General features: G+C 48.4%; 4 protein-coding genes across 5 annotated transcripts; 2 read left to right on the top strand and 2 right to left on the bottom strand.

The window, feature by feature from the left end:
- Nucleotides 1–399: 399 nt before the first annotated feature.
- Nucleotides 400–4,771, bottom strand: gpn2 (GPN-loop GTPase 2). Its single transcript, XM_053888178.1, has 5 exons — nt 4,077–4,771; nt 3,853–4,009; nt 3,624–3,784; nt 1,694–1,824; nt 400–661 (listed from the first exon to the last, which is right to left on the bottom strand). Exons 1-5 carry the CDS (start codon nt 4,494–4,496, stop codon nt 589–591), a joined length of 942 nt encoding a protein of 313 aa, XP_053744153.1. The 5' UTR covers nt 4,497–4,771; the 3' UTR covers nt 400–588.
- Nucleotides 4,772–5,384: 613 nt separating this feature from the next.
- On the bottom strand, nt 5,385–7,814 carry gpatch3 (G patch domain containing 3). Its single transcript, XM_053888156.1, has 7 exons — nt 7,402–7,814; nt 6,534–7,003; nt 6,218–6,392; nt 6,069–6,128; nt 5,880–6,001; nt 5,680–5,807; nt 5,385–5,613 (listed from the first exon to the last, which is right to left on the bottom strand). Exons 1-7 carry the CDS (start codon nt 7,799–7,801, stop codon nt 5,430–5,432), a joined length of 1,539 nt encoding a protein of 512 aa, XP_053744131.1. The 5' UTR covers nt 7,802–7,814; the 3' UTR covers nt 5,385–5,429.
- A 4,181-nt stretch (nt 7,815–11,995) lies between these two features.
- Nucleotides 11,996–12,906, top strand: nr0b2a (nuclear receptor subfamily 0, group B, member 2a). The gene is made up of 2 exons (XM_053888189.1): nt 11,996–12,522; nt 12,593–12,906. The coding sequence occupies exons 1-2, from the start codon at nt 12,015–12,017 to the stop codon at nt 12,832–12,834; spliced, it is 750 nt and encodes a 249-aa protein (XP_053744164.1). The 5' UTR covers nt 11,996–12,014; the 3' UTR covers nt 12,835–12,906.
- A 1,231-nt stretch (nt 12,907–14,137) lies between these two features.
- arhgef2 (rho/rac guanine nucleotide exchange factor (GEF) 2) lies at nt 14,138–25,903 on the top strand. Of its 2 annotated transcripts, none has more exons than XM_053888140.1 (21): nt 14,138–14,289; nt 18,297–18,480; nt 19,095–19,162; nt 19,514–19,577; nt 19,653–19,785; nt 19,883–19,986; nt 20,154–20,297; nt 20,397–20,647; nt 20,718–20,843; nt 20,960–21,077; nt 21,151–21,399; nt 21,473–21,549; nt 21,611–21,783; nt 21,867–21,934; nt 22,003–22,218; nt 22,288–22,362; nt 22,440–22,492; nt 22,568–22,609; nt 22,676–23,002; nt 23,072–23,222; nt 23,298–25,903. In XM_053888140.1, exons 1-21 carry the CDS (start codon nt 14,233–14,235, stop codon nt 23,345–23,347), a joined length of 2,730 nt encoding a protein of 909 aa, XP_053744115.1. In that variant the 5' UTR covers nt 14,138–14,232; the 3' UTR covers nt 23,348–25,903. The 2 variants fall into 2 exon arrangements, with proteins under 2 accessions (XP_053744115.1, XP_053744114.1); XM_053888139.1 differs by having other exon boundaries at nt 23,069–23,222.
- The last annotated feature ends 103 nt before the right edge of the window (nt 25,904–26,006 follow it).

Genomic DNA, 26,006 nt, shown 5'->3' with positions numbered 1-26,006 from the left:
ACTGTATTTTATACCTCTTTTTAATAATAGAAAACAGCTTACGTTTTCAAATGTTTTAGCTCTGTTTTCTTAATTAATGCAAATTTAGATTTTGGTGCAGGTAACAACCTCATATTTATCATCTTTTCCATGTACTTGTTGCAGAGTAGCTCTTTTGAAAATAGACTGCCAACAGTTTTTGATGCAGGAATGTCATTGATCTTGTGACCATTAAGTGATGAACATTAGTTGTTGAGGCGGAAATACCAGGAAAAGTGTTCTACTTTGGTCACAACAACAGCCTATTTACTCACACAGACATTCCCTCCTCTACCTCTGCTGACAGGCACTTAATTAAGTGTGAGGAAAAGTCATTAAATTCCAATGAAAAACCAGAACAGAACGTTTGTATTTGTAATATTTTAATAAAAAGTAGTGACATCACTTTGCCTCAGCAGAGGCCTTTGTTCCGCTGGATTCCTGGTGATTTTTAACCCAAATATATTTCCTCAGACTTCACCCACTGTTCAGGCCAAGTGAGATGGATTTTGCCAAGTCTCGGCTCAAAACGATGATCATTATTTTCCAGCGTTATTTGGGCTTTTCAGTTCACAGGTCCATCATTTCCTCCTCCACGGTCTTTCCACTGGTGTCGACGTAACGCTCCTGAACTCCCAGAGTGCTGGAGGGTGAAATGTTAAAGGAAAGAGCCGGGATTATGCAAAAGAACGGAGGTAAGACTCCGGAAGTGGGGAGTCGGAAGGTTGTTTCTCGCAGCTCAAGAGTGAAGTGTGGCAGTAAATATCATATCATGACGTTCTTTCATGACGCCTCACAAACATGGTGACAGCAAAAGACCTCGGTCAGTGTTCTGGATCACTGTAGACCTTTAAAATGCTTCACAACTACAACCAATTGAACAAGACAAAGAGCTTCCATTTATCTCTGTGGGTGGTGACATCCACATGCCCATGCGCCCTTTAAACTAGAATGAAATTCAGTTGAGCCAATTTTACGCTTCTGTGGTGAACTGACTTGGCGGGCCAGACGTGGCCCCTGGGCCTGGAGTTTGGCACCAGCTCTACATCAGCCGTGAAAGAGGTAGACTGACTGTGGCTTGGGTTTTGTAGTGGGAACATTAACACATACATCAGGTCTGCATCACCAACTGTACTGAACCCTGCCCGCCATGCCCTTTATTGTGGCCTGCAGCAGCTGGAAATGCACCGTGGATCCCACAGTGCAAGCTGGCCTTCTTGAACAGTGACAGCCTCCCACCTCTGGAGAGCAGCGTTTCTGTGACTGTTTTTACAGGCTGTTTTCAAGCCAATGAATAAAAAAATGGGAACATCAGTGAGGCTTCTGGACAGAAAAAAGACAAGTTTTCACACTTGAGCTTTGACCACTGAAATTCCAAATTCTGAACCGTAGCTTCATCACAGCTGTATAATGAAGCAGAAAAGCTCAGGTTTAGTTTTCGATCTGAAAAATGCAAAAATAGAAAGAAAGCGAGCATTTCACGCCACGGAGCACTTCCCCGGGCTGCTGACCACTGCACACCAGGATGACTCCACACCTGCTGAAGTCATCTAACAAACACACACATAAACCTCCAGGTGCTCAGTGACAGAGCCTCTTAAGGAGTCTGAACTCACTGCAGCTCCACTTTAAAATGAGTCACCGTGAGTCAGCGGAAGCAATGGGGAAAGGATACGTGTTGAACTGGAAGTCTGCTCCCACAGCCGCTGACATCATGGCCTGAAGATTCCTTTCCTCCAGATCTCCAAAGCAGTATCCATTGGCTTTGTCCACAGCTCGCAACACTTGAATCATGCTGTCCTTGTCCTGTAGACCCAAACAGAAGCAGCCGTTTCTCAAACGTCGCTGCATCACATATGAAAGGAAAAGTAAAGCTAAAGAGGCATTTTGTCTTTTGTGTCAGTCCAAGTTTCCCTGCTGGAAAAACTTTTTTATTACTTTTCGCTAAGCTAGCAAAAACAAATCCACAGCCGACATTGTTGGATGACATCACAGGTCACATGGGCTGCCTCCCTTACGCTCTTAGTGAAACACAAAATAAAGAGATATGAACTGTTTCTTCTTGGAAAAACTGAGACACTGACCAAGGTTTCGTTCGAAACGCACTTGATAACAATAGAAGTTCTGATAATGACAAGGATGAGAGAAAGTGGCTTTGCGTTCTGATCAACACCTCCTCTTCTCACCTTGAAGAAACAAGCTGACATTCAGCCATTTGTTTAAATCACTCATCCACCTGAAGTCAGAGCCTCGCGATCCAGACGCCGGTCTCTGGATCCGATCAGTCTCCATAAAGAAGTACTGACAAGGAACTCGCCGGCAGCCTGGTGCCTTTGAACAGAGTCATCCATCTGCCCCAAAATGATCCAGAGTTGCATTTCAACAGCTAAAAGTGATTTAGCCCACGAAAGCATGAAGCACATGAGGAGGGTTTCAGAATTCAGCCATTTAAGCAAAGGAATTGGTGATGAGAGAAATGAGTCACGGCTTCCTCGCACACCTCCTGCCACACGCCTCACAGCCGGAAACCACCGTTGAAAAAACCAAAGTGCCGAAACAGGCTCCCTGTGTTGGTGAAAACTGCAGCTACACCACAAAAGCTAAACACCTCAGTGAGCTTCATCACATCCCTGCATGTCTCTCTTCTTCCTCCTCACTTCCTCATCTTTGAGCGAAATGACTGCATGATCACTCATGTTTACTGACTGAACTTGGAGAACTTGGAGCAAAGAGCCTTCGCTCTTTGAGCATAAAACACTTTCATCTTGAATAGAAAAGTAAAAAATCCCCAAAAGACAAGTGAAAAACTGTCAGTTGAGACCCGCCAACGAACATAATTCACAGGTTTAAACGCACGAGTGCCACGCTCAGGGTCCAGGGCACCGATTGGCTCCTGAATGCAGCAACAATGAAGCGCCTTTCTCTGCCTCCCGCCAACTTCAGGTTGCACAACCTCCACAATAACCAAGGGAGGACTGCATATGTACATAATTCATCATTTTAGACATATTTAATGTATATTATGTATGTTTGTTTCTACTTTACTATTTCTATGAATGAAATGCAATCAAAATATTGTGACCATGCATTTTAGCCACAAAAAAATATAAAATAAAATATTCTACCATCACAAAGTCAAAATATTTATAGTGTATGTATCTACCTAATCTAATCTAATCTACAGTTCAGTAATTGTCAACGAGTAAGAAACTTTTTATGTTTCAGGAGAATCGAATCGAATCGAGGAGAGAAGGTTCTCATGGTCACTGTGAAGGACAAAGGGAGGACAACCAGTTCAGTCTTCTGCAGAGATTCAAGGAGAGAGCTTTGTCAGTGTTGCTCCATTACTTCAGAGAATATAATGTTCCTCTGAGCGTGGAGAAACTTATCAACAGATACGGAACTAAACTGAAATAAAGTGTTCTCAATGTTTTCACAGTAATTACACACTGTAACAGAAGGCCTGTACAGTCAACCCTATTGGTCCCTTTATATGCAGTTTACTTCCTTTCTTTCATGACTTTTTTCTCTTTTCAACATTTGACAGATCATTTCAAAGGTTTCAGAGTAAACTGATTGTTTTAATTCAAACAAAAGAGAGATACCTGCACATTCAGAGACACGAAGGAGACAAGACTGTAATCCTGGATGACTTCAGCCAGCTTTGCATTTAGGTGGTGGAATTTTTTAAAGAAAGGATCAGCAGCCAGGTGTTCGAGAAGGTAGGTCAAGTCCATGACCTCCGTGTAGAAGTCCAGGTTGAAGGCTGGCCGACAGATTAGAGAGAAATCAGAACACTTCAGGGCATGACAGTTTTCTAAGCCTGTCACTCACCCAGTTTGCCATACTGCTCCATCAGGTCCATCTTGGACAGGACGTTGACATGAGGAAGCTCCACATGCAGCATGGTGGACAACGAGGTGCACAGCACAGAGATGAACTTGGCCGGGTCCGTGCAGTAGTGAGAGTCCACCAGGTGAACTGAACAAAGCTGAAGAAAAGAAAGCGTTATTACTCGACTTCAAAAGACCTTTGGGATCGGGAGGTCTGACAGCTACCCTGAAGTTCCACTTGGACAACTGGGAAAATATATTTTTCACTGAACTCTGATGGGTGTACAGCTCCACTTGTCCAGGGCAATCGAACAGGAAGTAGCATCCACTGAACTGTTTCAGTTTGTTCTCCAACCAGTCCATGTTGGCCTCCACATACTCCATGCAGTAGAGGAGACCACCATTAGGTCCGAGCTTCAGCCCGTCCATCACATCAGCCAAAGTCACCAGCTCCGAGACGTCCACCTCACATTTATACGGCAGACCTTCGTTGGCAGGGTCCATGTTGACCACGACAACCTTGCGTCCCAGGTGAGTCAGGACCTCCTGCATGGCCTGGCAGTAGGTGGTCTTACCTGAGCCCGGGGGTCCGATGACCACCTGGCCGAAACGCAGAGAGGGAACTTCCCCCGACCGACTGCACATGGTGAAATGACAAGTATCTTCTGTAGAGATTGGTTGCGTCCAAGACAAGTTCAAGTCATCATCCTTCTGTCAAGCGATGAAGACTCTGACAACACTGCAGTTGTGCAACGCGGTAGAAGAACGCGTCAACTTTTTTTGAAAATAAACGCAAAGGTCATTTAAACATAAATACGAAGAGCACGTATGTATTATTGGCTAAAACTTGACACAACCTATCGCTTGGTCCATGTGTACGCGCAGAAGCTACCTGGCTAAGCTATTCCGAATACATCCGGTTGACGTCACCGACTCGTCACAATAAAAGCCAGCATTTTTTTTTTTTTTTTGATATCGTCTTCGCCCAGAAAACAGCAAGTGGTGAATTTCGGCTAAAACGCGTGTATTTGTTTAATTTTGTGTTGCGGTTAAATGGCATTAAAAACGTTTTTCGTCCTCTGCACGCTCCGAGTTGTGCTACAGGTTTTAAGTCCATCCTATTTTCATGTCGTACATTTTACGTTTGCTTTCTGTTACGATGCATATTCAAAATTGAGACAATACAATACAATGTGAACCAAAAATATCTTTAACAAGAGGCTTAAATGTGAGAAAATGACATCATAACGGTGCATCCCAGCAGGAAGATGGTATCCAGCTCGACACAGTTCTGGGTTTGTTGCCGACCTAGTCCTCTCAGTTTCCTCCCCATGCTGGCGTGTACATCCTCAGGTCACTGCTGACATGAGTCAATCGTTGACGCTAAATCGTGCTTATGTGTGAGTTCTGCGTCGTATTTTAGCGCTTGCAGATATGCATCGTGTCGCAAATAGGTCGTGCAAAACCTATAAATATTAAAGGCACATTTGAAATTCACCACTCAGAGAAAGAAATCATATGAAAAAGTAGTAAAAATTTAATACTGCATTATAAATACGTTTCAATTCAAAATCGAGGTCATCTTTGAAGTCCAATGCTGCCACCTTGCTGCCATCCTCTGTACTTCATGCTGGTGTTCGGTTGGCGTCTTTGCAACGTGTCGCCTTCATCGATGTCTTTGGGTTGATCGTACACAGAGGTGATGTGAAACTCTGTCCTGGGTTTTTTATGGTTGTGTCGCAGCAGCTTTTCTCCATGATACCTACACACCAGAATAACACGGAATCAGAGGAAGCTCTTGGCTTTGGTGGCCTTCACTTGGACTTACCCAAAACCCCGTTTACAATGTGGATGTTGGCCCTCGTTTTCCAGCGCTTCGGAAATCCCCACCTGGCTGTGTCCCAGCCCTTCGCCGTCCTTCCAGCCTTGCCTTTCCATCAAGCGACGGCCAAACCCCTGCCACCAGACCGTTTCCATTACAGTCAATAGAATGCAAGACTAGCACAGCCCCAACGTCCGGCCGCTCACCTTAGTGAATTTCTCAAAGCTGCCAATAGCCTGATTGTGTCCTGATCCATCCTCAAGTCCCTCCCTCAGCCTCTTCTCATACCGCATTCTCATGTAGTCGCGAGCGTCCATATCGCCTCCATCTGGGTAGAGAGGCACAGCATCACACAACACCCGTGTTTGGCTGAAAGAGTTTCATCTGCTCCTCACCTTTATCATAATAAACGCTCATGTCCACATCCCAGTCGTCTGCTGTCTGTTCATCAAAATCTGCAAGAGAAACCTCAGTTATCACATGGATACGTTAAACATACAGACCAAGTTCATGTAGAGTCACGGGTTTATATCAAGAGCGTCACCTCCTTCCTCTTCCTGCCAGTACTGCGCGTCAGTATAGAACACCAGGCCTGAGCCGCCTTTCTCCCACTTCAGCTCGATCTCCTCTTCAAACAGCCGCTCTTTACTTCGCTCCTGGCTCGTCACATCTTCATGCAAAGCTTCATGCCGCTCCCACTCCTCACAGCGGTCGTCGTCCTGCGATCAATCCAGAGCCACAGGTCAGCAACAGTGATGATGACTGAGGTGTTCCATTGTTAAAACCACTGAAATGACCGACTTAATGAGGAGGTAGAGAAGGTGAAGTTTCATAAACAAGTTGCAAAGCGTTTAACCTACATCATCTTCATTTGACTGGACATCCTGGTTTTCCTCCTCTTCCATCTCCTCCTCCTCCTCTTGTCTCTCTGGCTCACTGGTCTCAGTTTCATCTGCGAGCTTCTTCCCGCTCGACTTAGTCCTCAGAACCCCAGGCCCTGATATCTCATGGCCAGCAGCAGTTAGAACCGTGTCCTCGGTCGCCGGCAGCGTATGAGTGTCCCGATACTGAAAATGCACGTTGCCATAGCGACGGTTGGAACTCGTCTTGGGAAAAGTAAGGCCCAGCTTCCGGATAAGCCGAGGAGGTAGACGGCAGGACTGGATCAGGCGGAGGAAGACTTTGATGGGAGTGCCCACGTTTCCATTCTGCATCAGGGATGGGGGGTTGAGCTCAGACAGGCTTTTGAGGTCAGCTTGTGTGAAGCGCTCAGTTGCTGACACGCGGTGCCGCTGCTCAAACTTGGTCTTGTAGGGGAACGACTCCTCATCTGAAATGACACACAGACCTCAATCAATGTCAATGAAAAGTTGCAGATTTCTGTGGAGAATTGTCTAACTTTGTAAAAGGAAAGTCCGGAAAGTCTGTACTTTATCAACACATTGACATGGTGTGTTCGAGTCAGGACATCGAGCACCACAGTGTTAGTATGTGGATATGCTGCAGTAGTCTGGAACATTTGCAGGGCATAGTGATGAGGTCTCAAGGATCTCATCAACAGCCAGATTCATCCCAACATGGAGGAGATTCTGCTTCCCACTGGTTTGGTCGCAGGGCATCTTGAGGTTGGTAACTACCCAACCACCACTTTATATGTCAGTCACATTTTGAGATCATATCATGCATTGCTCAGAGGTTTGTAGTCCACTCGTGTTTGTGTCTTCTCACCTTGGGTCTGGGAAACTCGCACTCGTCTGATAACACACCGTCTGGACAGCCAGTTTCCCTTCTTATCGATCCAGTGATTCCCTGAATACATTCTGAAGAACCTCTCGGCGTCCTTGGCCTGAACCGCCACGACACAACAGCACGATTTCGACGGCTCCTTCTTCGTGGAGCTGCCGTCCGCGGTGGGTTCAACAACATCGGAGGTGTCCGTCTGATCTGTGGCGGTTGTCTTGCTCTCCGCCTCCCGCAGACGCTCCGGTCGGTGGCGGTAGTGGAAACACTGGAACCCTTCGCTTTCAATGAACTGACTGAAGTAGTTTCTGAGGTCCGCAGAGCGGAATATGACCGGGATGTTGCTAATTACAAAATACACCACAGACACAGCTTCGGAGTCCGCCATGTTTGTTACTACTACGGCCAAGTTACGTCATGGTGTAAGACACAGCGACGTCATATCCGCTTTTAGATTTAACTGAAAAATCTTTCTTAAAAAAAGTCACACGTTTATGTTCAGCTTCTTTCCTATTTATGGTCTTTCTAATACATTTTCTATAACAACTGTATTGCCGTTTATGTATTATTTATTGAAGTTCTTTTTTTTATTTCAATAGTTTCTAATTGACTGCTCTCGTGTTCAGCGAGCGTTGTTTTATTTACGTACTTATTGACACATATTTTAGCTTTTATATTTGGTCTTTTCTCCTGAGGTAAAGATGACGTTTGTTACACAAAGCTTCGAAATGTTCTTATTCTATTCAACACAGGAACACAACATTAAAAAAAGGCGTTTATTTACTTACATTTCCTGCAGCTTGTTGCTCTGACAGGAGTTGCCACAGAAGCTGGCTGCAAACCTGGGACCCTCTTATCACTCAAAATAATCCCAGGTTACAGATGAATCCAAATGGAACAAAAACCTTTAAATCTGAGGTTAAAATGTGTTTATTCTATGTTCGCAGGTGAAAACCAAGAACTGAATTCAGGCAGAGTTCATTAACCCAGAGGCTAACTGTTCCACTGGCCTTCACCTCAGCGTTTATCAGCGTGTTGTGATGGTGCTGTGCAGTAAAACTACACTGAGGTGTCTGGACCCTGACATCACTGCGCTCGCTCTATTACCTGCTTGCATTAGTCATTAGTTCTGACGTGTCGCTGACCAGCTAATCCACCTGTTAATGTGCAGTCAGGGACACGATTCATCGACCTTTTCCCCACTTTTCACCGCCACGCATACACACTCATGTCTTCATATCTTTGTGGGGACTTCGTGCTATAACCTCTTCACCAGCCTCAACCTCTAAGCCTAACCATTCAAAACACAAGGCTAACCAGAATCAGGACTCTGAACCAAACTGGATCACAAATATAATAAGTTTTGAAGTCTTCATCCTCAGACTGAATTACACATAGTCACTCAGTCACCCACACTACAAAGCTACAAACTAGAGAAGTTTTTGATGCACATGTCTCCAAAAACCAGTGTGAACTCTTCAGTCTGTTTTCCAAGTGTTTGATCAAAGTAATTTACAACATTGTCCTACTGAGAAGAGCAGGACAGGCCCTCGAGGAACCAAACTATCACTTCATCATGCTTGACGCTGGTTCTCTGCTGGTTAACTGCACGCCTCAAATCAATGTTTCAGTCTGGAATAACATAAAGTCACGTGGTTTCCAGGTCACATGATGAAATGCGGCATCGAACAACAGCAAGGTTCTTTTAAACTGCTCTGAATTCTATTAATTGCATAAGCCATTTTTGTTGTCTTTGTCAGAGCTCTTTGACTGAGGTGGCCAATACAAATTTTAAAACAGTATTTTGATTTGGGGCTACTATGTTAATATATGAGATTGGATTATTGTAGACAGAACACAATAAAGACCCATTAAGCACCATGAAGTTGAGATCAGATGAAGGGAGTTCTGGTGAAAATCATATAAATAGAACCTCAAAAAGTCAAATACACTTTTTAATTTTCATTGATAGTATTTTTCTTGACATTATTGGTGGGTTTTTTTTCAGAAATTTGCTCCACATGACGGCAGGTGGAGTCAGACTATCCTTCATTCCTTACAGTGATTGACGTATAATAATTCATATTCAGGAAGGAAGTCCACCTCAATAATCTGCTGTGGTTTCAACAAACCAACAATGCATGAAAATGTGTTTTCTACGTTGAGAACCGACACCTGTAAGGTCGTGATCTCATGAAACAGGAGTCAGGTAAATTACCCGCAGCTGTATAACAGTGGGTCATGGTCAAGCCTCTTGAACCAACCGTGCCCTCAGAGGTCAACGACCTGGGGCAGCTAAAAGCTGAACAAACAGTGAGGTCGGTTTCAGAGCCTCACTGTACATTTTGGGAACGTCTCTGCCTGAGGTGTCCAGTAGTGATTGTAACAGTAGTAATTACGGTGAGTATTATTATTACATGTGTCCGGCCAAATATGACCCCTTCTCTCCATTTATAGAATGAAGGACACTTTTTATATTTCATACCGTCCTGGGCCAGATAAGCGTCTGTCCTCCGTGCCCGTCTCTGCCTGCTCCTAACTGCTATAAACTTCAGCCTTATCGAAGACATTTACAGCTTTACGGCGCTTCAGGGTCATTATCGGCCACCGCACAGAAAAAGGGCCACATTCTTGACGATATCACAAGGTGTGTGTACTGTGATGCAGCTCCTGTGCAGACTGGCCTCACAAGAGTGGCAAATGAGCTGCTGCGAGAAAGAGGTGACATGTCATGGTTTAACGTCTTAGTTACAGCTCGACGTGGCCTTGACTTGCTTGTAACTTTTAATGCTTTGCTCCTTTGTAAAAAACAAACTACATACTGTGACATAACTGTGACGCCAGACGACGGTAAAAGATTTATGGGGTTCATGCAGCAAGATGTCCAGCGAGTCAGCCATTAAGGAAAGGTTTGTTTATTTGAAGCTGTCATAAACTAATTTGCTTATCTGTCTCAGACCGCTGTGCCAGGCACGGGGCGATAACAAATTAGGGTAAACCCAATTAAACAGCATTCAGAACATTGGATTTATTAGTAACAGAGATCAATAGCTAATGGTTTTTCATGAATTCTACACCTTTTATTCATCCATGCAAAGCTGTCAATCACAGAGGGGCAAAACAACATTCACTGAATTGAGTGGTGGATCGGCGGCCTGCCGGGACCACAACACATCCTGGCTCCTTTGTGAGGACCCATCCAAACTATTCTATCAGTCATATATTAATTCAAAAGACAGTGCTTCTTATATTGGATCGGTGAGGTCCATTTTTCTTCCAGAACTGAGAAAAATAAGGATTTCACTTGGTTTAGGGTCTGGGAGATGATTTTTAAAAGTTTAGTTGTTTGATGTTTTGTTTAATTTTATTTACAATTATTATTATTATTTAAGTAAATATATGTATTTTAAAGGTGAGTATTTGTATTTCTTAATCAAAATATGAATATCAATAATATTTCCTGTAAAATTAATTCATTTAAGACGTGGGGGGTGGGAGTAGAGGCGGTAATAAAAACATATTATATTGAGGGTGATGTCATTAAGTAGATTATAGTACACAGTTATGAATACCAGAGTGTCAACAGAATGATTCAATCATAGCACTGTTCAGACCGAATCAAGACATTAATGCTCATGCTCAAATGTTGCTAGTAATGTAACTTTACAGCTGTGGTGTGCAGTAAGTGCTCCCCAAATGTCACATTAACACAATGAACTTGTGAGTTAGGTCAGTGCCGCAGTTTCACCACTGTTGCTCCGAGCCTCACTAGAAAACAGCTGGTCCTCCATTTGTTTCTAAATAAAAATGTGGCACACGACTAGAGTGTCTAACATGCTGCTCACATCCAAGCTGAGGCCCACAGGATGATATTTTGGGGCCCCCTACTTGACATCAAGGGTAGGCATCGGTGCAGGTCGCAGACTTTTGCTCATCAGTCCTGGGCTGATCGTTTCAACTCTTGCAGGCGGGTTATTTTCACTGCAATAAGTCAGCAAAGCTAGTCAGGTGGTTGCTGTCATGACCTCGAAAGACCCTTCCCTCAGCTCTTCATAGGAACATGAAGCATTTTATCCAGGGATGTGACTCGGACTCAACATCACCATGTAACGTCTCCATGTGTCCCAGATACTGTTTGCCTTCACAGACCGTAATTTGGAGTAAAAAGACTTGGAGCCAAATCAGTTGTTATTGAATCTGGCTTGTACATTTTAACCTCAAACACTGAGTCAACGTCCCATATGTGATGTGACCGGCTTCTACCTCCGTAGGCACGGGCGTAGTTAGGAGGCTGATTACCTCTGCAGTCCTTGGTAGCTTGGTACTGCCTGGGTTAATGACACCGGCACCGAGATAAGGCCCTACCCTCTTGATACCCAGGCATTACTTCACCAGCTTCTTTTCATTGAGAAAAGCTTATCAGTTTCCCAGGGTTATTCCAGCAGTCACCTGGCACAGCACACTGCACTGGTGTTTTTCACCGAGAGTGTATTGACAAGTCAAGGTCCACACGGCGGGCAGGGCCGGCCCTATAAAAGAGAGACTCCAGGTGGAGGCGGCAGTAGCCGCACGCTCTCCCAGATCCTCTGTTGCTCCACAGCATGGATATCAGGTGTGACTGTGCCCCTGCCGAGGACAGGATTTTGAACCCCATCCTCTTCAACATTCTCAGCCGAATAGACGACAGCCAGCTGCGGCCACACAGATGCAACTGCGAGCTGCGACGGACAGTCTGCCTGAAAAAGACTTCAGAAATTTGCAAGGCGGCGTCAGCGGTTTTGGTAAAAACCATCCACTTCATGAAGAACTTGCCTGCTTTCCACCAACTTCCGCCGGAGGACCAGTTCTCGCTCCTCAAGAGCTGTTGGGCGCCCCTCTTCATTTTGGGTCTGGCGCAAGAGCATGTGGATTTTGAGGTGACGGACATCCCTGCTGACAGCATGCTGAAGAAGATCCTGCTGCGGCAGCACAGCGGTCCTGAGTCAGAGCGGGAGCAGCCCACCATGGCGGGCGTCAGCAAGCTCAAATCCTGCCTGAAAAAGTTCTGGAGCTTGGACTTGAGTCCCAAGGAGTACGCTTACCTGAAAGGAACCACAATCTTCAATCCAGGTACGTGATAATCTCAAGGAGCCGTCTCTCTGAAGCTCACTTAATCACACTCTTCATCACGCTTCACCAGATGTTCCAGAGCTGAAGGCCGCTCTGTTCGTGGAGGGTCTCCAGCAGGAGGCCCAGCATGCCCTCTGTCAGGTGGTGCAGCTCCTTCACCCGGGTCACCAAGACCGCTTCGCGAGCATCCTCCTCACGGCCTCCATGCTGCAGAGCATCACGCCCAGCCTCATCACGGAACTCTTATTCAGACCTGTCATCGGGCAGGCCGACCTCCTGGAGCTGCTGGTGGACATGCTCTTCTGCAGGTAGAGCCCAGCTGGTCCTGGATCAGACTTCCACGCGGACTTTACTGCGTCTCGCCAGCTTTGACAGAAGACACTTTAGAATAACATGTTGCTTCTAATATATTTTTCATAGTTGAAATAAATCTATTTTTATACGTTTCATTCTTTGTTTCTGACATCTTTTTAATTGGTTATTTTCAGTGATTCACTTAATAACACGATAATTAGTTCTGCTTAAATCCTAACCACCAACAACATAAATATTTTTTCATGTTACTAGTCTCAAGTTTGTTGTCTATGCTCTGGTTGACCAGTGTTCACTCCAAAACACAGGCCATTTTGACTTCTTTTAGCGACCATTTCTCTGACTCCATTCAGTGACATCTGGTTGTCAGTGGGGGGCGCTGGAGCGGAGGTGAATGTCTGACTTGATGTTCGCTCCAAAATCAGTGTCTCTGCCTGGGAGTGCGTTTGCGGTCACGTGACTCTCGGCTCTTCCTCTGTGGCCGTGTTCTTGGCTGCGAAGATAACAACAGCTGGCTCGTTATCGCCGCATGTGTTATCTGTTGTGGCTGGTCGCCTTGGTAACGCGGTATCAGGCCGTGCTCGGTGACCGACGTGTCCAGATGTTTGCGGAGCGGAAACACACTCCATAACCAAACACAGCGCCCATAAAGAGTCTGAACAACCGATGTCGTCTTCAGGTTCGTCATTTGACGTTGACAATTCTGACAAGAATTGAAACGCTCGAGCATTCGTCACAGATCGGCCTACACCTCCACGTCTTCCACTCCTTGACTTCACTGTGTGCGACTCTGTCCAGAATCGTATGTAACAACGTCACTCCTCCGCAGTACTGCGCTGCAGTACACTAACTTATTTCACTACAATAACGTGTGATTACGATTCCCCTCCACTACATGAACAGCTGTTTCAATTTGTCTACCGGCGTAAACCGTGGGAGCGGTGTTGGCACGTTTTTGGTTCCACGTCACACAGCTATGCGTTGTCTACCTTCCTCGCCGGTGGGCGGGGCTTGTGGACTCCTGCTGACTGACTCGTTTACGTCGCTCACGTGACTACTTGCGGCTCCTTTCATCGGCTTCGGAAGGTCACGTGATCACTTGACACGTTGTCATAGCTACTAACTCCACCCTAGCCGAGAATTTCACTGCTCGGTGCTCAAAACGAACACCTCGTGGCAAATGCCGGTGGGCGGGGCGAGGAGCGACTGCTGTGAATGGATTGGCTCGACTCCCCGGCAGCGGGCTGTGTGCTGATTGGTTCAAAGTGCGGCGAGTGGCTGTCAATCAAAAAGGAACCCCCGCCTGCCGCACCAGGACTGCGGACCGCTCCGAGACCAGAACCGACACCTCGACTGGATTATCCATCAGGGATCGATCGCTGTGATCAGTCGGCGGGGATGTCCCGGCTGCTGGAGAGCAGGAAGCAGGACAAGATGAAGGAAACCAACATGAAGGTGAGCCCACCCTAGAACAGAGAGAAAGACTCGGGCACGCGGGCGCGTGTACGCGTCGCCAACTATCATTATTCATTATGATCGATAAGTGATCGGTTTGTGCCGTTGTGATCGATCAGAGTCGTCGCTTCGCTGCCCAGCTCACTTTCTGTCGACAGTTCTGCCCCTCGCGCTCACATCTGGACCGCGCTGCCGACCCGGTTCGACCGCAGCCGTTAAAGTCATCATTCATAGCTCTGATTCCTCGGTTCGGTTGTGGGAGTGTGATTGTTTGCGTGTGTGTGTGGCAGTGTATAGACTTTGTGCGTGTTTATATCTGCGAGTATGTGTGAGAGAGAGAAGTCTGAGAAAAGGGAAGCGCACTCCCGCACTCTTTCCCCTTCTTCTCTCGCTAAAAACTGCGGCCGTGGATTTCCTGACTTGCCTGTGTGTCGGTGTGTGTGTTCACCCTCAAATGTGTCACACCTTTGAGGGTGTTTGCTGTGTTTTGGGGATCCACTGTGTTTTCTTCAGAGTCCGTTAGAAGCAGCGTGGCCGCTTTGTCCTGCTGAAGGAAGCGAGTGGGGGAGGGGTGCGTGTGTCTGTGAGTGTGTGTGTGCGTCAGGAAGTGAAGGTGGAAGTTTGACCTCTGACCTGTTTGTTGTCAACTAAAATAATAATCTGTTTCAATGAGACAATAGACAGGTGTGATACCTGCACACAGTAGGTGGAGCAGCAGGAAGCGAGTCAGACGGATGTTTTGCTGGGTAACGGTTGGATGCTTTCACAAACCAACAGACCAACAGACAGAGAAGTCGTCACCCACCGTGTCTCGGGTCCTCTCACCACTTGTCAGGTCAGCGAGTCTCACTGGGATTCATCAGGTCTGTGACTGAGTTATCGCCAGGTCACCTGCCGACTCGGCTGGTTAATGTTCCACTGAAGATCATATAGTGTCATTAAAGAGACAATCAGGAAGTAAACATGGCCACTTCCTGTCATTAAACGACTCCTGGCGAAAACATGATACTGTCATGTGACTCCTGTTACGACACTCTGGTTTCCTCCCACGATGACGGTGGGTTCTTCTTTGCCAAGGCCGGACTCAGAATTAATGCAAGGAGCCTTGAAAACAAAGGAGCGAGTGATTCGTCTCACCTTCAGGTGAAACTGACTCACCTGTCTGAAGCTGTCACTCCATCTGCAGCTCCTTTGGAAGTCAGGCACATGTCGCTGGTCGCTGAAGTTCCAGAGCAGAGGTTTGGGGACCCAATAACTTAACAGTTCAAAGGTCAATAAATCTATTATGACGACAGGGAAAGCATCCACTGCCTCACAACCCTCTGTTGGGTCCCACCAGAATCAGTGTTCCAGACAACAACAATAACCCACCACCCAAACAAAGCGGAGCACAAGTCTGTGATGCATCACCAGGCGTTGATGTCCCAAAATGGCTATCTGTGTTATAAAATCAGAATAAGGAAGTGGCTCTTGAGCAAGTCTCTCTGTGATGGTACAACACGTTTCCAGCTGATGAAGTGGTCTGCTTCAAACTTCAGTCACTCCACAGGGACCCACATAATATTGGCTGGTGGTCATAATGTTATGTCTCATGGGTGATCGTGTCAGTCAATGAAGTCTGACTCTGGGACTTGGTCACCTGAGTTGGTCTTCAGCGAACTGGAGAGACAGGTCTCTACCAAGGTCCTGGTCTGATTTGAGAACCCTGACAAGTGGGTTTCGGGCACTGGTCTACCCTCTCAGGCCGAAAAGACGCATCTTTGCTGGCGCAGCTCTGGAAGCCAGGACCTGGACGCCATCTGGCCGGGAGGTGAGCTGTTCCGGGGTCAAGGTGGAGCCCCCACCTCCCGCCAAGGACATATTGTGTTGTCTGCATCCAGCCATGCGTGAAGATGGTGAAGGCACCCGAGTGTCTGTTTGCTGCTGTAATCCGCTGCTCATGTGTCAGGCTAATCCAGGATCTCCCCTGGAGGGGGGTTGGTGGGGTTCAGGGGAACCTCTTCTGATGGACCCACTAACACTCTCGTGCATCCAGGCTGAGCCCAGACCAAGACAGGGTCTGGAGCGTTGATGTGATGCAGAGAAGGGGTTTGCTCTGGCTAGTGGTGGACCATGGTCAGAGTGGGTTTCTTGGCCAGCTGTGGGGGATTCCAGGGGCAGATCTAGGATCAGACTTCACAATGGTTGGGTCACTTTAAGTCCGAGCTGAAGCAGACATCGAGGTTTCCCTGTCTTCTGGCAATGGCTTCTCTGGAGTGTTAGATAAGATACGGATTCTGAAGGTCAGTGAGGACCGATGACATCACGAGGTCCAAGTCTCCCTCAGGGGGCTGAAAATAAAGCCCAAGCAGTCTTTTGTGAGGCCCTGAAAGAGACCTCCATCAGCAGCCTCCTCAAATATCTTCCAGTCACTAGTCCCCCTTTGTCCTGCCTGCCGCTGACCCTGAAACCAGTTCTTCCTGTTCCACTGAGGGAAGGGTTCACCCGAGCTGAAGGGGGGCGGAGGAGGACAACCAGTGGCCACGGGCCTCTGCATGAGACAAGACCAGGACTGTGGCTTGTTGACAAGCAAACCTCGAGGGGGGGACCAGAACCTTGTGTAGAGGTTGAGTGGTTCTGATGCGAGTGCCAGATCATCTCAGTCTCCGTGAGGTGGAGGACCCTGCTACGCTGGTTCGGATTCGGTGTTGAGCCCTAGGACGGTCAGAAAGCCCAGATCTGGATCCCAATAGATCAACCTGCTTCTGCCCAGAGGAAGTGAGAGACTCTCAGCTGGTGTTTCACTTTCGCAGCCACACTGCCATTAAACTCAAGGCTGTCTCATGACAAACACAGTCCCAGACACACACACACACTTTGTTTAAACGGTTGAATTGGTTCAATGATCTGCTGACTGTCACTGATCAGCTGTTCCATTAATAAAGAAGCTCAGTAAGGACAGAAGAAAGGGACCTCTGTCTTATGTGTGTCTGTCTGTCTCTCACCGTTTATTGCGAAGCATCTTCCACCATTTAGGGCAACACCAGTGGTGGTCGTAATGTTTTGCCACCCCTATACTGTCTGACCAGGCAATACAAGTGCAACACTGTCTCGACCCGTTGCTGAGGATGAGTGTTGGTATTTCAGAACAACACAAACGTTGTTGCTCAGACTAGGTCTCTGTTTTGATAAGAATCCGAGTGCGTATCGCGATACAGGAGTGAACGATATATTGTGATACGTAACAACACTGTACAAAAAAGGGGTGTGTTCTCCGTTTCCGACACAATTGTCTCGCGAAACGCTGCAGACTGTCCAGAAAATCCCGAGGTCCTGGAAATATGGTCAGTTGTGTGACTGTTTGTTATCTTTGAGTTGTGAGCTCACCCTCCACTGTCCTCTCTGTCTGGACGTTATAGTGGCGAAGGATGAGCTTGTTAATTTGGAGAAAGGTGTAGTTGGACGTGACATTGTGGAAGGAAATGATGTTGCTTACTTTTGGTCTGAAAAGTGATTAATATAACACACGCACACACACACACACTTCCCTTTCCTGTCCCTCCCAGTGGGACTGAAAACATCAGAAAGAAGAAGTTGCAACACCATAGCAGGTCACTGCAAACAGGCAGCATTCAGAAGTGAACCCTCAGACACCTGCATAACATGCGGCCTCCTCCCTGGCTCTGAAGCAGCGAAGATGAAGATCAGCTCCTCCAAGTCTGAGCCGGGAGAAGAGAAGGGCTAGAGGGCGGAGGTGAAGAAGAGTTGGAGGAAGAGGATGTATGATGAAGAGGGGAGGGCTGAAGGAAGTGTCACTCTAATGAAATCCACTTCCGATATCTGATCCAATCTTTCAGAAGTTGTAGTGTTGGCTTCATCCACCCGCCTCAGATGCCTTGCTCAAAGGCATCCTGCATTACAGGTGAAGTCTGGGGTCCTCATGGGAAGGGTAGTCCAACGCCAGAGGCTGACCTCCAATGATCACATGACTGGCTGCTGTGTTAACGTGTGTGTGTGTGCGTGTGCAGAACAAGGAGAAGCAGCGGCAGAAGCAGCGGGAGAAGGAGGCCCGGGAGCGAGAGAAGGAGGCCCGGGAGCGGGAGGCCCGCTCCAACAACGGCCACCTCTTCACCTCTCTGACCGTGTCGTCCACCACCCTGTGCTCGTCCTGCAACAGGAGCATCACGGCCAAGGAGGCGCTGAGCTGCCCCGGTACACACTCACACACTTGGGATCCTGCTCCTCAAATATTTGACTCATCTCGCCATCAATGTGCAAATACAGCTTGACGTTTGCTGTTTACACAATTCAAATGAACACGTCAGTCCAGGCGCACACACACACGTGAGACACCACCGTCAGAGCAAACACAAAGCAGACGTCTGCGCCGTCCTGGTGTGTGGAGCAGACGCTGGCTTCAGTTTCACAGATGTACACCAGAGATTACACACACTTACATGCACACACAGACAGCTGGGGTCAGTTTAACAGGGTTAACCCTCCCTACCCTAACAGCGGGTCGGCTCCGCCACCACGTGTGTGTTTGTGTGAGGAGCCACTCTCGGCTGTGATTGGTTAATATAGGTCAGCTGTGGGAACTGGGTCAAGAAGCTGTGTGTGTGTGAGCAGTTCAGTGTGTCAACAGACTCCTGGCGTCTGTGTGTGTGTGTGTCCACATTCTAGTCCTCTCAAAATGAACTGTATTTGTCTTCACAAACAGAAGTCAGGTCACAGTGAATCACATTAGATCTAAAACATTTCTGGAGTGGGGGATGATGTCATCGAAGGACATGCTGCATTCTTATACCTGTCTGTCTGTGTGACAGCCTGCAATGTCACCATCCACAACCGCTGCAGAGACAGTCTCGCCAGCTGTGCCAAAATGAAGCAAAAGGTAAGACCTGTCTCTCCTTCCCAAGCTATGTCTCTGCTGCACTGACATTCTGTCGCTCCTTTTCACTCGATCATCCTGTTGGTCTGAGTTCATGTTGCTGCACCTGTCTCTCCCTCACCACAACTGCTTGTCCAAATCAAGCATGTCTGTCTCGCTGTCTGACCTGTCTGCTTCTCTTTCCTGTCTTGCTCACGTATTAGCTGTCTGTCTCTCTGGTGACCCCTCAGTTCCCCATGTGAGCTACCTGTCTCTCTGTCCTCTTCCCTGTCTCACAAATGAGCAGTGCATCTCTAAAGAAACTTGTTTTGCTGTAGACGTGTCTCACTCACCATAGACCTGTCTGTCTAACAGCAACAGAAACTGGCTATAGCAAGAAACAGCTCGGCTCTCCAGAACGTGGCCATGCGGACTAAAAGTGAGTCTACCCGTCTGTCTTTCTCTCTCGCCGCTGGCTGGTCATACGGCACTTCACCTGTCTGTCTCTCCACAGCACCCATGATGAAGGAGCGACCCAGCTCTGCCATCTATCCCTCCGACAGCCTGCGCCAGTCTCTGCTCGGCTCCAGGCGGGTCCGGTCCGGACTTTCTCTAGCCAAGAGCGTTTCCACCAACAACATTGCTGGGTGAGTCTTGCCGGTGCACGATGATGTCACAAATTCTGGAGGCCATGGCTTCAACCTCTCACCACTTGTCTGTCTCTCTGTACCTGTTGGTCTCCAGGGTCAGTGAGGACACAGTGGGCCTGCGGAGGATCTTGTCTCAGTCCACGGAGTCATTGAACTTTCGTAGCAGAACTCTGTCCATGGAGTCTCTGACAGACGATGGTGTGTGTCTTACTTCCTGTTTTTCTGGTTGTTTGCTTGAGTGACAGGTTTCTTGTGCAGACTTTTTTTGGACGAAACAGTTTTTAGACATCAGAGGTGTGAGAGGGTTTGACCACAGTCAGGAAGTGACACACACCCTGAGTGTGTGTGTGTGTGTGTGTGTGCAGGGGAGTGGTGGTGGAGCCCCCTGCTGGAGCAGCTGCAGCAGGAGGGCAGCAGCGTGCAGGCAGACAGCTGGAGCACCGTGGTGGAGCCCACCTTCCTGCAGACCCTTCACAAGGATCTGATCAAGCAGCAGGATGTCATCTACGGTGGGTTCAAGTCGCTCACTGGTGTTTGGGCGTCCTGAGGCGGCGTTACCATGGCGACAGGGGTTGTTCCGCCGCTCACCTGCTCCTTCTGCTCTCTAGAGCTGATCCAGACAGAGTTCCATCACGTGAGGACACTGCGAATCATGGAGGGAGTGTGGCGGCGCGGCATGCAGGAGGAGGTGATGCTGGAGGCCGGCGTGGTCCACTCCATCTTCCCCTGCCTGGACCAACTACTGGAGCTGCACTCATCCTTCCTGGCCGAGCTCCTGGCACACAGGAAGCAGGGCCTGCAGGAGGGCAGTGCCACCAACTTTGTTGTTCGGAGGATTGGGGAGCTGCTGCTGCGACAGGTGAGGTGCCGCCACCCACTGGCCACCTTGGTGCCATGGACACTGAGATTGACTGTGTGTGTGTGTGTAGTTCTCGGGTCAGTGTGCAGACGACTTGAAGAAGGTTTACTCCGAGTTCTGCAGTCGGCATCCGAAAGCTGTGAAACTCTACAAAGAGACGCTGATGAGAGACCGACGACTGCAGCAGTTCATCCGGGTGAGTAGCAGAGTCCCCCTCCTCCTGTCCATACCACGACGCAATCCTGTCTTGTTTGCTGTGGTCACACCTGGTTCGTTCGTCACCATGGAAACCATTTTCCGTTTGTCTCCCAGCGAGCGTGTCGCGGGCCACTGCTGCGCCGCCACGGCGTGCAGGAGTGCATCCTCCTGGTGACCCAGCGGATCACCAAGTACCCCGTCCTGCTGCAGAGAATTCTGGACAACACCAAAGGTACCTGAGACTCCTGGGAGCTGGACCCGGGAGTCGCAGGTTCGCTGGTGCTAAGCTGTCTCACTTGCTGCAGGTAACGAAGAGGAGGCGGAGTCGTTGCGTCAGGCTCTGGTGCTGCTGAAGGATCTGATCAGCTCTGTAGACAAGGAAGTGCTGGAACTGGACCGGGCCAGGAGACTGCAGGAGATCCAAGCCCGTCTGGACCCCCGGGCGATTGCGGAGGTCCGTGGAGGTGGGGTTTTCAAAGGGGGGGAGCTGCTGAGGAGGAGGCTCCTCCACGAGGGAGCGCTGCAGTGGAAGGTCCAGGGCTCCAGGATGAAAGGTAGAAGCAAGAGGAGGTGGGGGAGGAGCCTGGCGTCACCTGATTGTGTGTGTCACTTTGTGTGTGTGTGCAGACGTGCAGATGCTGCTGATGTCAGACATCTTAGTCTTCCTGCAGGAAAAGGACCAGAAGTTCGCGTTTGCCTCACTGGTGAGTGCCACACAAACCGACACACCCACACACACACTGCTGACACCCGTCTGTCTCTCAGGACAAATCTCCAGTGGTTTCACTGACAAACCTGCTGGTCAGAGATATAGCCAATCAGGAGCGAGGGATGTACTTGATCAGTGACTCCTCCCCCCCAGTCATGTACGAACTGCATGCTGCCACCAAAGACGACCGCAAAACCTGGATGAACCGAATCCAGGAGGCAGCACTCAGGTCAGGACCAATGCTGCAGGGACCAGGCTGTCTCGCTCTCAATCCCATGCCTGTCTCACTCTCTCCGTCATATGTGCCTCCAGTTGCCCGTCCAGAGACGAGTTTCCTCTCATCGAGACTGAAGACAAAGCTCTACTGCGACGACTGAGAGGTGAGACTCCTCCTCCTCTTCTCCGACCTCCTCCTCTCCTACTCACCGCCTCTCCTCTCTGCCCTCAGCGGACATACAGCAGAAGGACAGAGAGGTGCTGGAGCTCCTGCAGGAGCGCGTCACTCTCTTCTCCGACCTGATGGAGGCAACGGTTGGGGGAGCAGAAGAAGGTCAGGACGTCACTTCCTCCTCCAAACCCTCGTCCACCAATAGGAACATATTCCGCGCAGACACTCCCCACGCACCACAGGCCGAGCCATTGCTGACCACCGCCATCTCTGAAGGTGAGTGACTCCTATCCAGGCGGTCACATGACTGGCCGACCTCTGACCTCGCTGTGCTTCTGTCTGCAGTGGACAAACTGAGCCAGCTGCTGTCTGGCGCCAATGTCCAGAAGACCTCAGTAACTGACAGCAACCAGCTCAGCAGTGAGTCCAGACTCGGTTACCAAGATGTTCAACTCAAAGCTTGACACACCCTCACCATCTCATCCTTCTGTCCGCAGATGGAGACTCTGGTTCTCTCAATGGTTCTGTAGACCTGAATGGGCCATCAAAGGTACTTTTTCAATGATCCTGCAGAGTTTGATCCACCAAAGTCTGCTCACTAACCGACTCTCATTTGGACCTCCAGGACAGGAATGGGAACCAGGTGCTGGACCGCGCTCTCAACCAGGTGAGCAGCACCCCCTGTCCCCTTACATCTCAGTGTGGGAGCCAGAGTGACACCTGTCCTCTACAGGAAGTCTGTCGGCGACTCATCAGCCTGAGCACGCAGCTTCATGCTCTGCAGGCTGCCGTGATCCGTCAGGACTCGGTTCTGGAGCTGTGTTTCAGGACCGGAGTTGCTCCGGGCACTGCCCCCGGCCCCCGCCTCAGCCGCTCCATGTCTGGGGACACTGGTCTGAACCCGGGTGAGGCGGTGCTGCTGAGGCGGCAGGTGGAACTGCTGCAGGAGGAGGTGACACGGCTCAGGCTGAAGGGGGAGGGGCATCATCGTGAGGAGGTGGAGATGGGCAGCCGGCGGCGGAGCAATGGCGAGCTGAAGGATGTGCTGAAGACGGAGCAGGTGAGTGACCCCCAAACACTCAATTGGCTGCGAGGACCAGTGAAGTCATGTGACCTCTGTGGTCAGCAGGGGGGCAGGAGGCGGGGCAGCAGGGAGCTGGAGCTGTTTCCTCTTGCTCCATTGGCCGCTCAAGAGCCCGTCGACCAATTAGATGGTGTCCAGGAGGGAGATGAGGACGAGGAGGTGGTGAGGATCTCGCCTCGCTCAGACAGTCCCAGAGGTTGGTGACATCACCCCCAGCTCATGGATCATGACATGGTCCTGATCACTGTGGACTTCACTGCTTGCGTTCCAGACCTGCAGGATATTCCTGAGGAGAGCGAGTGCGGCACTGAGCCCAGTTAACCTGCTGTCGCCCGGTGATGATGTCACAAGACACTTCAAGGTCCAGGACAGGAGGTGATGTCACTTCCTGCTTTTGGCTGGAACTCTACTGAAGCTGAACATTTCTGTCCCGCTTGGACCTGAAACTGTGGGCGGGGTTAGTGTGGTGGGTGGAACCTGTGGTGAGTGACAGTCGCTCTTTAATCAACAGTGTTGTTGAGTTTCTCGTTCATTTTCACCACAAATGGTGACGAAGCCAAGAGGAGAGCAGGTGGATGACATCACAGGGTTGTCGCAGATCACATGACTGCAGGAGGATCCCACACCGTAGATAAACCGTGGCATTTGAAGTCTCGATTGTTATGTATATTCAAGGAGCCCAGCCATTCACAGAAACTCTGTGTATCAAGTGACGGATCCGCAACCGCACTGGAATTTGGCTGCATCTCCAGTTTGATTTGGACTTTGAAGAATTAATGAGCACTTTCCTGAAGTCAGACTTGATGGTGAGTCTGCGACATGAGTGGTCCACTCGAGCGTCCACCTGTCCATCAAAACACATGCTGTCCTCTCCTCTTGATGATGTAACGCCTTGGTTTAAAACAGACTGAAGACTACACTACCCAGAATGCCTTTGGGACACCTGGCAGCCATGGCAGCTGCTGGTGGCAGTGGTTAAACTGTTCCTAATCTGCTGTAATCTGTAGATGTTTTATAGATTTATTATTATTATTATTATTATTATTATGAATCTGAGGTGGCGTTGGCCGCATATTTATACGACTGTAGACGTAGTTATCTGTTCATAGACTGAACACACGCTGACTCTGGGACTGTCTGAGCGTGCCTCCTCCACTGGATGGGTTTTATCAGGACGACGTTCCTCGTGCAGCTCCGCTCACTTCCTGTCAGGACCTATAATCGGCTGAACTTGTTCTGATTGTGTCTCAAAAGGGCCTCATGAGGACCTCAGACGCTCATGTTGTCTCTTTCAAAGCGTTTGTTCCCTTCTGGGCAGGAAGAACTGGATATCCAGAGTCAAAACATTTCATAGCAACACTCACAGTGACGTGTCCTCTGACAGTCTTGGACAAATATGGTCATTATGGCAGTTGACACTGTGCCACTGTCACCATAGCAACCACAAAGTTGCATAATGAGTTGCAATAGAAGTCACCGAAGAAGCATCAAGGCTGTCAGTTGTCAGAAAGGGAAGTGAGAGAGTCACCAAAGAAGACACAGTTGACACCCAGTCAACGGTTGCCTTGACACCCAGATCACAGTGGTCTCATCTGCCTTGGATGCAGTTGCCATGGAGACAATTACCATGAAAATGACCACAAGGGCAACGTGGATCCAGAAAAAGTTGCCAGAAGACACTCACTCTTGCCAAAGACACACACTCACGCACACACAGAGGGACATTTAAACCTGGACACACACAGAATTGCAAACACACAACACATGTTGATGCTTCAACACACACAGAGACAGAGAGCAGGCGACTCTGGAGATGCCATCTTACCATGGAAGCGTCCTCCTCCATTGTTACTTGTCGTGTAGTTTTAAGCTCTATTCTCCTCGGTCGCCTCACAGTCTCTTTCAGGGTTTTTCAGTGTCCTTGAACGTTTGATTTCACTTTCTAAACATTTCATTAGAAATAAATAAACACGAAGCAGTGCCACCTGCTGTACAGATGTGTGAACTGCACAAAAACAAGTCGCGTGACTCTATTAGCATTTCAACATGAGAACATTTCAGCATGCGTTTTAATGAGTTCCGAAAAGATGCCGATTCTGTTTTAAATGACTGGAGATGACACGTTTGTCACGAACTTGAGTGAATCGTTCTTTCAAATAAAGAATCAGGGTAAAAAATAAACGAGCCCGGTCCGGACCGGAGGCCCGCTGTAATTCAGAGACGACAGTTTGATGTTCAGACTGAGCCGAGAGGACCAGAACCTTTGCTGGACTTAAGAACTGGCCTGAGACTTAATGTTACTTTGCAGCATGAGACGTTTGTGTACAAAGGTTTGACCGTCATAAATGAAGAAACATGTAAATGATTTGCGCTGTCAATTTACTGTGTGTGTTCTTTATAAATCTAACCAGCTGGACACAAACATGTGGTCTCTGTCTCCACGATCATTCGGGTCACACCACAAGGTCTATATTTTGGTTTTGAAAAGGACCGTTGTCACCTATCCGCCTTTGTCTATTTTCTCCATGGTGAGTTTTTCTACGATGACGTGTGATGGAATTGTTTTTTTTCTAAATTCCACTTTTTGGAAGTTTATTACTTTTTGTATTGTGTTTTCCCTCTTTAATAATGTGTTATATCCTTGGTCCGCTGTTCTGAGAGTTCCTCTTCTTGTTTTTTTCTTTTTCTTTCAGGTTTTACCTTTGATCAATCTGTATTTTTTTTTCTGTGACTTATTTCACATTGTAGACAAACAGTAGGTTCAGTCAGTGCGGATGATACTCCGGTTGGTTTTGGGTACTGCGTCAGATCCATGTCTCATCGACAGCGTTGAAGTAGCGGTCGGTGGTGTTTCTTTCTTTGCTTGACATGGAATAGATGCGTCATGATTGAAATATGCTTTAGCGTGATCCTAAAAAACATAAGAAACACAGAAAGATCTTCGTGACACCAAAACAAAAAATTCAAATTTTGAGATCGA

The sequence above is a fragment of the Synchiropus splendidus genome, chromosome 15 (genome assembly GCF_027744825.2).
Source record: "Synchiropus splendidus isolate RoL2022-P1 chromosome 15, RoL_Sspl_1.0, whole genome shotgun sequence".
Taxonomy (NCBI): domain Eukaryota; kingdom Metazoa; phylum Chordata; class Actinopteri; order Syngnathiformes; family Callionymidae; genus Synchiropus; species Synchiropus splendidus.
This window is presented reverse-complemented; position numbering and strand designations above follow the sequence as displayed.

Bases quoted from the DNA above. Each gene is read 5' to 3' on its own strand.
- gpn2 (XM_053888178.1), bottom strand. From the start codon at position 4,496: ATGTGCAGTCGGTCGGGGGAAGTTCCCTCTCTGCGTTTCGGCCAGGTG. The intron at 4,010-4,076 runs GTAGCTGTCAGA...TCTTTTCTTCAG, and splicing joins TGTCCAAGTGGAACTTCAGG to CTTTGTTCAGTTCACCTGGT. The intron at 1,825-3,623 runs GTATCTCTCTTT...TTGGGTCTACAG, and splicing joins TCGTGTCTCTGAATGTGCAG to GACAAGGACAGCATGATTCA.
- gpatch3 (XM_053888156.1), bottom strand. From the start codon at position 7,801: ATGGCGGACTCCGAAGCTGTGTCTGTGGTGTATTTTGTAATTAGCAAC. The intron at 6,002-6,068 runs GTGAGGAGCAGA...CTCTCTACCCAG, and splicing joins GAGCGTTTATTATGATAAAG to ATGGAGGCGATATGGACGCT. The intron at 5,614-5,679 runs GTAAGTCCAAGT...TCTGGTGTGTAG, and splicing joins CATTGTAAACGGGGTTTTGG to GTATCATGGAGAAAAGCTGC.
- nr0b2a (XM_053888189.1), top strand. From the start codon at position 12,015: ATGGATATCAGGTGTGACTGTGCCCCTGCCGAGGACAGGATTTTGAAC. The intron at 12,523-12,592 runs GTACGTGATAAT...ACGCTTCACCAG, and splicing joins AACCACAATCTTCAATCCAG to ATGTTCCAGAGCTGAAGGCC.
- arhgef2 (XM_053888139.1), top strand. From the start codon at position 14,233: ATGTCCCGGCTGCTGGAGAGCAGGAAGCAGGACAAGATGAAGGAAACC. The intron at 14,290-18,296 runs GTGAGCCCACCC...GTGCGTGTGCAG, and splicing joins TGAAGGAAACCAACATGAAG to AACAAGGAGAAGCAGCGGCA. The intron at 19,786-19,882 runs GTGAGTCTTGCC...GTTGGTCTCCAG, and splicing joins TCCACCAACAACATTGCTGG to GGTCAGTGAGGACACAGTGG.